This window comes from Setaria italica, chromosome III (genome assembly GCF_000263155.2).
Source record: "Setaria italica strain Yugu1 chromosome III, Setaria_italica_v2.0, whole genome shotgun sequence".
In the NCBI taxonomy this organism is placed as follows: Eukaryota; Viridiplantae; Streptophyta; class Magnoliopsida; order Poales; family Poaceae; genus Setaria; species Setaria italica.
In genome coordinates this window covers 8,216,411-8,230,876 of record NC_028452.1, presented here as the reverse complement: position 1 = coordinate 8,230,876, position 14,466 = coordinate 8,216,411, and the positions used below count along the sequence as shown (strand labels likewise).

The following is a 14,466-nucleotide window of genomic DNA, read 5'->3' as shown; positions in this document are numbered from 1 at the left end:
TTTTTTTACGGAAGTAGGATGGAACATTGGACTGTAGGGATTTAAGGAAAGAAATGTCCCCGTAACCAGATTTCCCATTCAACTGAAATCAAATCTGGATGGAACATTCAATATGTTGTTAAGGCCGAAATGTCGGCCCATAATACGTCGCATCTGGCCCGTGTTATGTCCTTGAATTTGTTGCCCATGACAATAACCGCTTTACAGCCTATTTATCGTTACAACAAAGACGAACACAAGAAATAAGAAAAAAAAAAAGCAAATCAAGGCTTCTCCAACAAAAGAAAAAACGACCTTCCAGGCATGTATTACGCAATCCACCAGTGAGGTACAGTTCAAGCGATGAAAAACACAAACAAGTAAACGGCTCAAAATCTGATGTTATTGCAGAATGTAGCTGTAAAATGAGGCGCATTCCAAGCAAACTACAAAATTCAAACCGTATCAAAATTTGGAAACCCTCCCTGGTGAACTCTAGTGTCTTTGGCAACTCCCATTACACGACAGATATTCAGACTACCCAGTGGAGAATGGGGCGCATTCCACGCTTCAGGGGGCTCAGTTGCCGACTAAACAGTAAACAGGAACCCTTGTGAGCTCATTGTATCTTCAATATTGTTTTCAACTTTACAACAAGTTTCCAGTCTTCGAAAGACAGATCCTCCTGCATTAATAATTAAAAATTAAAATCAATAACTAGTACTAATTTACACTGTGCGCATGAAAAACAAGGGAGAAAGATTGGACTTGCCCTGTAATTTTGTTTCAAAATATCAATAGATCGCCTTGAGATCCGGCTGACAAGCTCATCTTCCATATCGAAGTGCCTGCCGAAACTCCTCTGCTGCTCATCAGAATTGTTCGCAATAATCTGTTCACAAACCCAGTCAACATTATAGTAAACAGAACCCAGGATAACAAGCTTAATGGATAGCACTGCAGATGACTGTACAAACCTTTATAGCCACCTTTTGCCCTTTTGTGGCCATATCAACTTGCTTGTGATTAATTTCAATTGAGGCAATCTTCCCAATATCAATAAATTCTTTAGTGGGTATGCAGAGAGGAGTTCCCACCTAGATGACAAAAGAAAACAAGAAATCAGACATTTGTATCGAAAATATGGTCAGAAGTCATAACTTGGTACGGAAAACCCGAACGGGGACTAAGCACTAGGCAGATTTGGCGGGTCCATTCATGAGGTCTAGGTGGCTGATCTTTTCCCCAACCAGTTAACAAAACATTCAATCCTCTGGATATTTATATGATAGTTCCTAGATGTGAGCCTATTGGATTTGTCCGTGGTCTTGCTAGTTCAATGCGAACCTATAAAATCTGTTTGTGTCTTGCTAGTTAGGTCCAACTACTGACTGAAGCAACATGGAAAAGAGAGCGAGTAACATGCTGGCGATACCAAAATACCTTAGCTATTCCTTCAAGGACATCGACACCCAAAACGATTGGATCCTTCTTGTTGAAGACACAGTTTGGCATAATCTTAAGAACACAAGGGAACACAGCTTCTTCAGCACTTTCCTTCTTCTTTTCTTCCTTGAGATTCTTAATGTATGCTGTAAATTGGTCAAAGAGGTGGTATATTATATCTGCCACAAAGATCTTCACACCAGACTCTTCTGCAAGATCGCGGGCATCAGGCATCACTTTGACATCAAAGGCCAAGATAGTTGCATATTCTTTCTTTCTCTCAAGCATAACACTAGCCTTCATAACATCCTTCTTGTGGACTGGCCCTATACTGAAATCACAGAAGGGAATATTGACGGCAGGGCTCTTCAAGAACTCAGTGAGAGCTTCCAAAGACCCAAGGGTAGATGCCTGTACATAGACACCCTCGCCACTCTTATCAATCCGGTTCCTAACCCGTGTCATCTCTTCCATAACAGCGTCCTTCAGTTTGTCTAGATCATCATCAGGTCCTAACACGTAGAGAGCTGTCCCTGCAATTGCATGTTCGAGACCCTGAAGAAAGCAATAGTTAATACACTGCCATCCAACTATGGAATGACAAATTGAAACTGCACCCACCTGAGCAGAGATTTTAACTCCTTGTGCAGCTCTGATCTCCTTATGATGTATGTAGGTGCCCTGTAAATAGGAGGTTTTGGGTGTATTACTTCAACTTGAAGTCCAGAAAAAACTTGATGCTGGTGAAAGAGATGAATAGCATTCAAGTGGCATAAACCATAACCATCTAAGAAGAATTGAATGGCAGGTGGCAATTGTCCAAGCTTCTTGGTACGACTAAGCATAGCAATGTGAAATGAGACTAATACACTAATGTTGTAGGTATTCTTAATATACTAAGGTAATTTCGTGCTGATGAAATTCCACCACCGCCCCACAGAAAGGTAGTCTTAAGTTCTCTTGGTAGAGGAACTCCATTTATAGCAACCATCTTGCTTATTTAGAACAACAACTAGATGAGATGACTTCAGTAGATCATTTTAGTAGGCCATAGTGACCATACATCAAACCTATCCTATTTTACAGAGTGATGATAATTGGCTGTTCACAGATTAGCTGTACCTGCAGTTTTGTTTTTCTTGGGTTCGATATCAGCAAGGACTACAACTGTATTACGGTAACGATGGTAGTTTTACATAGAAAAGAGCAGTGACATCTGAATGGTCAAACCTACATCTATCAACCAAATTGTAAGAAATTGTAATCGTATATAAGAAATTGCAATATTCACCATGAGTGAATAATCCATCCTCAAAAATCCAAAAATATATTGCTGGGTGTGAATATCCAAATATACAAAGCTGCAACATTGTCAGACACTCACCTTAACTCGAAGCTCCCTCATAGGGTGTGGTGTTAACAAAGCTCTGACAGTTGTCACAATGGGTCCCTATATAAAGGCACAACAAGAACATGAGGCATCTTACAAATTCAGCTCCTAGTTTAGCATTGAAATGTGAAGAAATGACTTCTACCTGCATGCCACAAACAACTATTTGATCTCCTTCGTGCAGTATACCATTGACCAAAACAACATCAACTGTAGTACCATGACCTTCCACGACCTTGACTTCCAGTACAGTACACTGAAAAGCAAGAAGGTAATTGATAAGAATGCATTTTCTGTAATGGCATAGAGATCAAAGCACATTACCTAGATAATTGGTAAGAATGTTTTTTTTATGTAACGGCATAGAGATTAAAGTACATTACCTGGACTTCATCAACAAACGTAAGCTTTTCTTCCATCGTCTTTTGTGCCCATTGAACCAACAGTAGGAGCAAATCAGGAATGCCTTCACCACTGATAAGATCAGTGCGTAACATGTCAAGCTAAAGATGCCAGTGATATGACAGCCGCTGTAACAAATCTTAAAAAAATCAATGAAGCAGCAGTTAATTATCAAACCTTACAGCACTTGTAGGCACTATGTTAAAGGTATCTTCCATCTCCTTGTTCTTGTAGTACAAAGCAGTATTAACTCCTTGCATCTTGAATTGCGTCACAATCTGATGGGCAAGGCAAGCACATGTTTTAATTATGGCAATGCATAAAAAAATTCTTTAAAAAAAGGAAACAAGAATGTGATGTTCACTCACATCTGTAACTCGCATATTGAATTCCCTCTTAACATCTTCATTTTGTTGCTTTAAAGCCTTTACAATAGGAGCATTTTGACATCTCTTCCAACCATAAAGACGATCAACCTATACAGTGAAAATAAACAAATTAAAGTAATGAATTAATAAGAGAACAATAAGCAAAGCCAAAAGTTTCTGGACAGAACTCCAGAACATATACCTTATTCAAAGCAACAATAAACACTGCATCTCGACTCTTCAAAAGATTCAGGGATTCAATTGTCTGAGGTTCAAGCCCATGCATGATGTCGACAACCAAAATGGCAATATCACACAGACTTGAACCTCTAGAACGCAGATTACTGAAGGACTCATGCCCAGGGGTATCAATAACAAGAAGGCCTGGAACCTTAAGTGTAGCATCAGCTTTTAGCTCCCTGGTCCTCTCCCTAATGTTTTCAGTAGGGAAGTATGTCGCCCCGATCTGTTGGGTAATACCCCCAGCTTCGCCTTCTTGCACATTGGTGCGTCTAATACAATCTAGCAGCTTTGTCTTACCAGTATCGACATGACCAAGGATGCAGCAAATTGGTGATCTGAGGTCATTACCATTCTTAGAGCTATCCTCTTTGACAGGTCCTTTCTTTTTGTTCCGCTTAATATTTCCATTACTGGCACCCCCATCATCAGCTTCACTCTTTTTAGAGTTTGCAACAGGAGGAATAACCTTTTTGACAGAAGTTGTCACAGGTTGTGCTTTAGAATTTTCCTGCTTCTGAACAGGCTTCGCCTCTTCCTCCTCAAAAGCACTTGTCTTAGGCAAGTTCACATCAATATCATCCCAGCTCTTTGCATCCCACTCCTCATCTTCCTCTTCTTCTTCTTCTTGTTCTGGTTTTGGCTCTTCAGCCTCCTGATCAGGTTCGGTTCTCTCCTCAGATTCCTCTACCTGAGATTGGGATTCCTGATCCACGAGCACATATTCTTCTTCATCATTGTTAGCTTCATTAACCTCTTCCTGTTGTTCTTCAACTATCTTTGCAGTCTCCGCGGTCTTTGGTTGAGCTTTCTTTTTCTTAGAATCGTATATTGGCCTCTTCTTTGTCTCAGGAGCAGTGCCCTCAGCTTTTTGGAGTTCACTCTGCTCAAGGAACTGTCTCCTCATGGCTTCTAACCTCTTCGCTTCCTCCTTCTGCTTGCCAGTCAAGAGCTTACCCTCCTGCTTCTTCTTGAGCAACTTCTCCTTTTCCCTCTCCTTCTTCCTCCTCTTTGCTTCCTCTGCTTTCCTCTCCTCCTCCTCGCGCCGCAGCCGCTCTTCCTCCTCCTTCCTCAGACGCTCTTCCTCCTCTCTCTTCTGTCTCTCCTCAGCTTCCTTCCTCCTAGCCAGGGCCTCCTGCATCTCCCGAACATGCTTAGGGAGCTTCTTCATGTCAACCTTCCCTTTAGGCGCCTCTTGCTCTTTCTCCTCCTCTTTCTTAGCCTCCGCTCCCTTTGCTGCTGCCTTTTTCTCCTTCTCCTTTTCCTTCTTCTTCTTCTTCTTCTTGGCAGCAGCAGATTCCACCTCTCCTTCCCCAGCCTTGTCATCCACATTACCATCCCCAGCAGCTCCTACATCCTCCTTGGCCACTGAGGTAGAATCCGGTGCCTGCACTGGCTTGTCCTCCGCAGACGGGGCCACACCAAGCTCAGCGAAAAGCTTGTCCAAGTCTTCTTCTTCCTGTGCTGTCCTTCCGCTCTTCTTCTTTTTCTTCTTTGATTTCTTCCCTTCAGCATCATCGACAGGGGTAGCAGCAGCGACAGGGGCCTCATCCTTCATGTCCTTGGGCTCAGGCTCCTCAACAGGAGGTGGGTGGTCCTCCATCTTCCCAAGGATCTGGTCTGCATCCTCACCATCCACCATAAACCCTCCCTTCTTTTTCTTCTTCTTTGATTTCTTTCCAGTGGCATCATCCGCGTCAGGGGCAGGCACAGAATCCTGAGTTTTCACCTCCTCCGGCTCAGGCTCATCCGCAGGCTGAGAATCCTCAACATCAGCCAGGGCCTTGACGACGTCCTCATCGTCCGTGACAAACGTGCCCTTCTTTTTCTTCTTTTTCTGCGACTTCTTTGCAGCTGCCGCACCAGCGACCAAGGGATCCTCATCTTCCTCCTCAGCCACGGGTGGGGGCGGCGGAGCAGCCTCGTCGTCTTCGTCTTTGCCAGGCGCAGAGCGACCTACCTTGTCCTTCTTTTTCTTCTTCTTGGCCTTGCTGAAGTCGAAATCGAGGTCGTCGTCATCGTCGGCATCAGCGGTGGCCTCCGGCCCGGCCGCGGCAGCCGGGGCGGGCTCCTCCTCGTCCTGGTCCTCGTCCGCCTCCTCGAGGGCGTTGAAGGCGCTGAAGGAGGCGGCGGGGGCGGTGCCGCCCTTCTTCTTCTTCTTCTTGCCGGTGAAGACGAGGTTGATGGGCTCGTCGTCGTCCTCCTCGTCCGCGGCGGGCGGGGGCGGCGGAGGGGGCTCGTAGTCGTCGTCGTCGGGCGCGGCGGCCTTGCCCCCCTTCTTGCCCTTCTTGCCACCCTTCTTGGGCTTCTCCTTCTCCGCGGCGGGCGGCGGCGGCGCGGGGTCGGCGGCGGCGGCGTCCTGCGGGAAGGAGTACTCGTCGTCGTCGATGGCGACGTTCTTCTTGCGCCCCATGGGCCTAGGGTTTGGGTTGGCGGTGGAGGAGGGGGCGGGAGAGAATGCGGCGGACCGACGGAGATCGGCTCGACGGAGGGGAGGTGGAAGGGAAGGGAACGGAAGGGAACGGAAGGAAAACCCTACTTACTTGGGCGAGGCGATGCGATGCGATGCGATGCGAGTTGGAATTGGGTGGGGGATTGAGAATTGCGATGGATCGATTTGGTTTTGCGTTGCCAAAAAGGAACAAAAAACCCAACGTAAAAGGGTTGGAGTCGTGCACTCTAGTACTCTTTATTTGTCATTTTATTTTATTAGCCTTTTCTCTCCCTCCCCTGTATGATGTGCTCATCCTCCTCTTAAAAAAAATACAAGTACGTATATGTCGTAGTTGCATATTCCTCCTCTAGTTATGAATTCCTGAATTTATAAGGAAAAAAAGAAAAAGAAGATACTCTAGGTGCATACTTAGCTATGCACAAATGTGCGTTCATGGTTCGGTAGAATCCAGTTCCTTCGTTTTTATATACAAATTAAAAGTGAATGGCCCAACCCAAGTATATTTATGTGGCCAGGTTGCTAAATCGCGTGGTGTTGTCCAGTAATGATAAAGTTTAAGATTTCACTTTGCAACTCTTGAAGCACTTGTCAGAAATATAGTCGGTCTAGAGTCCGGCTCATGTAAATCTTGTTCAAAGGAGAATTCGGTTTGTTATAGATAGGATAGATTTGTTAGCTCTATCTCTAAGATTGTAAATCTACACAACAAACCGGATATCCTACGATCTCATTTGTAATTGTGTTGGAGTCTTTAGTACTCCCATATATAAACATGTAACCTGTAGTATGTCGAGATAGGCAACTACAGTTCCACCAATTCTTTCAGCACTTACTTGACGAATCTCGGTTCTATGGTATTTGGGAAAAAATAATATTTGTATTGTGGGGAAAAAATAAAAAGGGTGTAAACCTCCATGTTTAAAACTTTGATTAAAATAAGAGAAGCTATTCCAGTACATGAGCCTTCTTTAGATTAGATCACCTGTTGAATCATAATGGCAAAAGGTGTTCTCCTTTGTTCACCTGCTACCTCCTCACTCTTGTCCTCCATCTCCATGGGGGTTTGCCGGCTGGGACCTCTGTCCCGCAACCAAATAAAAAGCGGGGGCCCCGTTGCCACTTCGTATTCCTCCTTAGGAAAGTTTCCCAGTCCAAATTGGAGCGAGCATGCCACGAGCACATCGTTTCCTACTCGGAACCAAATCTACATTCACCAAGTACGAGAGAGATGCTTCAAACGAGCTACCAGCAAGTAGTGCAACCTCTACCTCTATTGCTCTTGTGGTCGATAAAAAAAATATCAACCTTGAGGTGTTAACCATTTTATTAGTACCGGTAGAAATGCCCGTACGTTGCTACGGGTCCTTGCTCTCCTTATAAAAATAAGGATCTTTTAAAAAATTTCTAAACAAACTTAAAACTAATCATCTTCTCTTCCTAATATTTAAACTTATTTAAATATACTCGCAACTATGCATAAACATCACATGATTGTGTATTTGAGTGCTCTAGAAATTAAGATCCAAAGCTCTTAAAGATCCCTCAAATTTGAACCTAGTTCAAACTTAAACTCAAACCCAACCAAAAGCCATTCAAACAAAAGATAAACATCACACAGTTCCTTAGCAGGCTGCAACCCTCCTTTTTCCCTCTCGGCTTGCTCAGCCCGACCCACTTCCCTCCTCCGCAAGGCCTGCTTGGCCCAACACACAACAGCCCACCAGCGCGGCCCAGCCCATACGCACATTGTCGTCTTCCTCTCCCCCTCCCTTCTCTCTCGTGCTCGGTCGTTCATCCCACCTCGCCGATGACGCCACCGGATCCGCCTCCCTCGACCACGTCCTTGCCCTGCACCCTGACCGCCGCACTGCCGCGCTTCACCTCACCCTGTTGGCGCTAGAAATCGGTCAACCGAATCCCAGCGTCTGACACACGACCCGGGAGAATCTGCTTAGCTCCTATTCGGGTGATTGCCCTGGTGCGGTTCGCGCGGCGTGCCAGCCAATCTGACCTGTTGATTGGCAAGGAAGAATACGTGTCAGGTCCAGAAATCGCGATCGGCTAAGTTTCCGATCTCGAGAGAGCTTATCAGCGAATCGGCCGATTTGCCGTAATAAAGAAATCGGCTATAAGGCAGCCGATCACAGTAGCCTTGTAGACAGAAAACTACTAGAGTAATCGACACAAAGCTAAGATAACAACACTAGGAACAGATCTAATCGGCAATATAAAATAGATGAATTTAATAGCAGAACGTGAAGAGAGCCGAAACTACCGATTCCTAGCTGGATAACTGGTGATAAAACTAGAAAGACAGGTAAAACCTATAATTCTAGTAAATATCGATAACTAGTGAATAAATCTAAACGAAACAACAGCGATACGCCCGAAGTTAAAGCTTAGATATTACTCGATAAGCGGAACTTACAGAATCGGCCGGAGATCAAGCTGATGCAGCCCTGCCAACCCGCACGAACTCGTGAAAAAGAGAAAAGTATTGGCGAAGTCGCCTGCTTGAAAGTAAGTACGAGGAAAAAGTAGTTTGTTGTATTGATTTGTTGATGATTACAGATTTACAAAGATGGCTATTTATAGCCCCGTACAGATGACTCCTTAACTGACTAGAATTCTATCCCTAATTTAAATAGAAAACGAATATTTACAAGCACGATTCGTGCTAGGTTGGTTATTATACGCTTCATGGGCTGATCTCCCCCTTATCCTTCTATTCCTTTTCAAGCCCATACAGGCCCAATTAACCCAACCTTCTAATCGGCCGATTCCTTATCGGCAAGAGGCAACCGATTGGGAACCCGGCACGCTCGACCCGAAGCGAGGCAGAAGTTATCGGCCGATCTCGTACTGTAGCACCATTCGGCCGATTCCCAACTGTACTTTTCCAGTTTCCTCCCTTCTTGGCGCCGATTTCACTAGTGACGAAATTTGGCGTCAACACACCCTAATCCCCCTCGTCAGTGCACCCCCTTCCTCCCCCTCTCACAGCTCTGCTCGGGACGCCTTCAAGACCGCCGCATCCATCGACCCGAAGCTCACCGCTACTCAAGGACTGCGGGTGTTAATTGGAGACATTACCTGTATCCGCATCCCGGGTTTTAAGCCCGCGATTTCGGATGTAAATTGGCGAGGTGGGATTATACCTGGGTGGGCGGCTTCCATCCCTCAGAAGCAGCAGCGTGTCCGCAACCACGCCTTCGACGGCATCATGGAGGTCCAGAAGCGCGTCCGCCGCTTCCACGCCCTCTACTCCCTCATCCTCTACGCCACCGCCCCAACCGCACCCTCCCACGGCGGCGGTAGCGGCGCCATGTCCGTCCCCTTCACCCGCCTCGGCGCCCTCGCGCGCCACTAGCTCCGCCTCGCGCCCCTTGACACCGGCCGCTTCCTCCTGCGCTACACGTACACCTTCCACCTCTTCCTCCACCCCGTCCACTGCATGCTCCACGCCCGCCTCACCCCGCACGTCGCCGCGGCACTCCACGCCGAGGCCGAGGCTGTCACGGTTGCCCTTCCTTCCACCTCTGTCATCCGCCTCCGCAAGCTCAATGCATATAAATGTAATAAAAATCAACCGTATTTCTTAAGGACCAAAATGCAAAACCGGCCTTATCTTCTTCAATCTCATGACTGAAGGGGACCTTGTGCTGGCCGGGCTTGGCGCGGCGGGCGACGGCGCGTCGGCACGGTAGCAACGCTGGGCTGGCGGCCTGGCGCGTGACCAGGGCACGGGGCATCGGCGGCTTGCGGGTACAAGGCACATGAGAGGTGCAGGTGGCAGCAGGGAGCGCGAGGCGTTGGGCGGCGCGCAGCACCGGCGAGCAAGTGGCAGGAGGTGGCGGCGCGCGGCGGAACAGGCAGCCATTTTTCCCCTTTAACCTCCTCCCTTCCCTCCTTTTTCCACCTGAGCCCCCCTCTCTTTAGAATTTGGACTGCAGGTTGATTCCATAAAAGTTGAGGGACTTTTTTTTTTTACAAAATGACCATGACGGTTGGAAGAAACAACCGCTCTTTTATATTAAGTATAGATTAATTAATTAATTAAGAAGAAGAAATATGCATCCAAATTCAACCTAAAAGGACTCAAACCTGGGTGGCTAGAGTGCACGACTAAACCTCGCACCCTCCCGCACTAACTAGTTGAGCTAGGCTCACTCCCTGCTCTTGTGGTAGATCGTCGACATGGCATAACTTATCCTTCAAACTGTGACCAACTGCGTCAACTTCACTGATTACTTGATTAGCATGGCAGAAAACGCATCAGCATGACAGAATGGATGGAATCCTCATCGCCAAAACAACTCTGTTGAGAACCAGACTTTAATAACGTCGGGCGCCAACCATGGAGATAAGTCATGGACAAACGACGTCGTATATAGTTGCTGCACAAACTGCTACAGACCTACAGTATGGTATTCTTGCACTGCTGATCTGCTATTATATATCAAAGCACAAGTACAGTGTGCGATTAGGTAGTTTAGTGCTAGCAATTTCTATTGTACCTTTACCTGTCAGCAAAAAACAATGCTCCAGACCCAATCTGTAATACCTACTTCTACATATGTATGTCATGTTTCAGATTTGGACCCTATAGGATCAATCACCTTTCTTGATCAGCCCAATCCCCAACCAGATTAGACTTGTGTATGAACCTGTACCCTTTAACGTGGCAGCCTATATGGTTGTCGAAATGGACAAATGCTAACCAATGAGCCTGTGCAGCAGACTAAACATGATCTTTTCCTCCACATTTCTAGCGTCCTAGTAACTAGTATTGTTATTGTCCATGTCTTCCTGAATCCATGGTTTATGTTTTGCTCTTGAACTTCCTATGTGACTTGAGGTCAACTACGACGACGGTTATGTTGTCCTTGCTCCCCTTCTGGAGAGCCAGCTTCGACAAGTATTCGGCAGCTGCTTGAGCTGCTTGATCTGGAGAATCACCGCTTCTCTGGGCTGATGATGAGGCATCTGCATTCTTCTTGTGCCATAGCAGTATCCGCTTGCGAGCAGCGTCGCATACCTCTTCATTGGACATTACATCCCAGAGGCCATCACTTGCAAGAATAAGGCACTCGTCCTCTTTTGCACGGGCGACAATTGTGACCTCAGGGACTGGGATTATATATGGCTTCAGGTATCGGTCCCCTACAAATAGACCAACAACACATCATTTCTATTTTTTTTTTCTTTTTCCAATCAATCAACAGTACATCATAAATGCACCAGCACATATCTAGCGTTGACAGCAATAAACAGTAGAAAGCAGGCTGGTTGATGACCAATTTTTTCTAGGTCATGCCATATGTATCTGGTCCTAGCTAAGTTTTAAGTGAGCCAGACTGGAATACAGAAACAAAGGCACAAAAACATTTTATGAGGCTCTGAAAGTTCAAAAAACAAAGATGGTTGGGCGGCCTAACCCTCTCCTGTGACTGTAAGGAGTCAATGACTAGAACATAGGGCCAATCGTGCATAGGTCCAAGTAATGAACAAGGCTGACTAAATTTGTGCACTCGGCACTCTCATGGGTGAAAGAAAATGCGCAGAGCTCAACAGATAAGCATTACTTAACTTCCTCACAAGGCTGGAAGAGCTACAATTGTTCCGCAATTGTTCCATAGTAACCACTAACCACATATGGACACAGGGGCTCACAGTCTGCTGCATAGTCAGCGAAAATTCCAAAAACCCCAACTGTTTGTTATCTCATAGAAGTCTTTACAATTTCATATGGTGGCGCAATTACTTTAGAACTCATTAGGTTTCCATAACGGACAAGACAAATTTGGAACCTAGCAAAATGAAAGCATATATACCTGAAGCAAAATTACAACAAACAAATCACCATTAATTTGTCCACGAACAGAATGGACAGTCAACATATTACCAAGTGGTGATAGCTACGTATTGTACCCTTGTTGGAAAACAATTAGATAAACTAGTTCAGAGTTTCTCATAAATTGAAGGAATGTGCACATGTGTATGTCATCGTAAACCAATGTTGCACTCATGACATCAAGAGGGGAGGGATATGTACCAATTGATCGGGACATGGCAAGAACACCGAGAACCCGATAGCCGTTCCACTGGATGACCTTGCCACCCTGCGCCTCAATCCTCGCATACTCATCTTCCCTGTTTGGCTGAAACAAGAATGGTAGATTAGCAATGCATAGAATTAAACCAATAATTCAGAATGCTGTCTGATTTGGTGAATCAAGTACAATAGTTGACCCAACAAGAGCTGATGGCTTACTTTATGGTCCACCGACAGCGCCAAGGGCTGCTTGCCCCGGCAGAGCACTGCTCGTGAGTCACCGCAATTTGCAACAATTATGTGTGATGAGCAGACAACTGCGACCACCGCTGTTGACCCCACCGTGTCTGGAGCCACAGGCTTGCCAGCGGTTGTTGCATTTCCTCCCACCTCTGAATCAACCCGGCTGAAGCAGTCCACAAAGGCCTTCTCCCACTGCTTCTTGGACTCCAGGCCACTTAAGTCAGCGCCAGACACTGATTCCTCTGCCTTACTGAGCTCCTCTATCAGTACGGAGTGGATTCTCTCGCGGCAGTAATTGGCAACCTGCGATGGGGCAGCAAAGACAAGACACAGGGAGTTGGAATCGAGTGGTACGCGTTTGCGCGGTGCTGAATTCGTTTGTTGCGGTGAGGCACGCGCCGAGGCATCACAATTACCTGGACGCCACCGTGGCCGTCGTAGACGCCGAAGAAGTGAGCGGGAAGGCGGAAGGAGGCCCGGTCGAGGCCGTCCACCGGCGCGTCGCCCGCGACCATCCAGAGCGGGACGTCGACGAACCGCGGCAGCACGATGGCGGCGTCCTCCATCTCGGGGCGGCGGCCGCATATGGACTCGAGGCCCCAGCGCGGCACGTAGTCGACCGCGAAGACGCTCCTGGCGCCGGCCCCCGCGATCCTGGTGCCGGAGGCGGCCTCCGGCACGGAGGCGGCGGCCGCGGCGACGAGGTCGTCGAGCACGAGCGCGGAGCCGACCTCGGCGAAGCCCTCGAAGTCGGCGGTGGCGACGCTGCTGCATTCGCTGGCGACGGAGCACGGGCTCCCGCAGGCGGAGGCGTCGCCCCCCGCGTCCTCCTCCCCGCGCCCCGCCTGCACCGGGGGTGGCGGCGGCAGCGCGGCGCCGATCCCGAACGCGGCTGCGGAGGCGGAGGCGGCCTCCTCCATGATGTCGGCGACGGCGGTGGCGAAGAGCGTGAGCCCCGCGGCGGCGGCGGCGGAGCTAACGGCGGCCAGGTCCTCCATGGGCGGCGGCGCGCGGGGCGAGGCGTTCAGCGCGGCGGGGCGGGGCCATGGGCGGCAGCGGAGGCGACGACGGTGGTGGTGGTGGTGGTGGTGCTCCTGCTCCCCCCGCGTGGGCGTCGGGCCCTAGTGGTCATGTCATGGGTCGGGGGTGAGATCTGGAAAGGGAGGGGGCGGGGCGCTGGATGGGATCGAATCCAGGAGTAGGTGAGGCAAGATCACGGGTCACGGGCGGTGCCCTCGCCCTGGGGGCAGCCGAGCAGGGGGTGCTGGATCTCGAGCAAGCCTGCCGGCTGCCGGCGCGAGTGAGCTCAAGTGATGTGAGGCCGCCCGCGCGCACTGGGAGAGGAGGAGGAGCAGGAAGGGAGGGAGGAATGGCGCGGCGGGCTGAGGCAGGCACACATCACAGGCATCTGTTTGGGGATCGGGTTGGCCGGTTGGGGTGCGGGGACGGCACGGCGAGGGCCCACCTGGCGGCGACGGGGGCCGGGGGGATTCGGGCGCGTGGGGAGCTGTGCTGCGGCCTGTGCTATGGGAAACGAAAAGAAAGGGAAAGAAGGAGAGCGAAGAGGTTGTTGTGGCGGCTGTTGATTGATGTATGCCATCACGTGGTGACGTCTGGGCCGTTGAGCCGGCATCTGGCCCCCCCGACGAGTCCCGTGCGTGGGCGTGATCGATGGATGGATGGCCCAATGATAGGGGGAGGGAGCCCGTCAGCCCGTGGACGGACAGCACGACGTGGCTCGCCTGCCGGCCGGTCCTGCCGTCAGTCGCCACACCCCTGACGACTCCACACCTGCGGCCCTGCCACGTGGGATGGGAGAGGTTTGCCAGATTCGCACAAGCAGTTTCTACCGTCAGTAGTTTCAGACTGCATGAGCAAAAGTTTGTGC

General features: G+C 48.7%; 2 protein-coding genes across 2 annotated transcripts; both read right to left on the bottom strand.

The window, feature by feature from the left end:
• Nucleotides 1-279: 279 nt before the first annotated feature.
• On the bottom strand, nt 280-6,452 carry LOC101760372 (eukaryotic translation initiation factor 5B). Its single transcript, XM_004960951.4, has 11 exons — nt 3,788-6,452; nt 3,586-3,693; nt 3,395-3,495; nt 3,199-3,289; nt 2,961-3,071; nt 2,810-2,875; nt 2,047-2,106; nt 1,423-1,980; nt 957-1,076; nt 752-871; nt 280-664 (listed from the first exon to the last, which is right to left on the bottom strand). The coding sequence occupies exons 1-11, from the start codon at nt 6,236-6,238 to the stop codon at nt 599-601; spliced, it is 3,852 nt and encodes a 1,283-aa protein (XP_004961008.1). The 5' UTR covers nt 6,239-6,452; the 3' UTR covers nt 280-598.
• Nucleotides 6,453-10,705: 4,253 nt separating this feature from the next.
• Nucleotides 10,706-14,054, bottom strand: LOC101760787 (probable protein phosphatase 2C 53). Its single transcript, XM_004960952.3, has 4 exons — nt 12,995-14,054; nt 12,555-12,881; nt 12,336-12,441; nt 10,706-11,443 (listed from the first exon to the last, which is right to left on the bottom strand). The coding sequence occupies exons 1-4, from the start codon at nt 13,574-13,576 to the stop codon at nt 11,103-11,105; spliced, it is 1,356 nt and encodes a 451-aa protein (XP_004961009.1). The 5' UTR covers nt 13,577-14,054; the 3' UTR covers nt 10,706-11,102.
• Between the last annotated feature and the right edge of the window lie 412 nt (nt 14,055-14,466).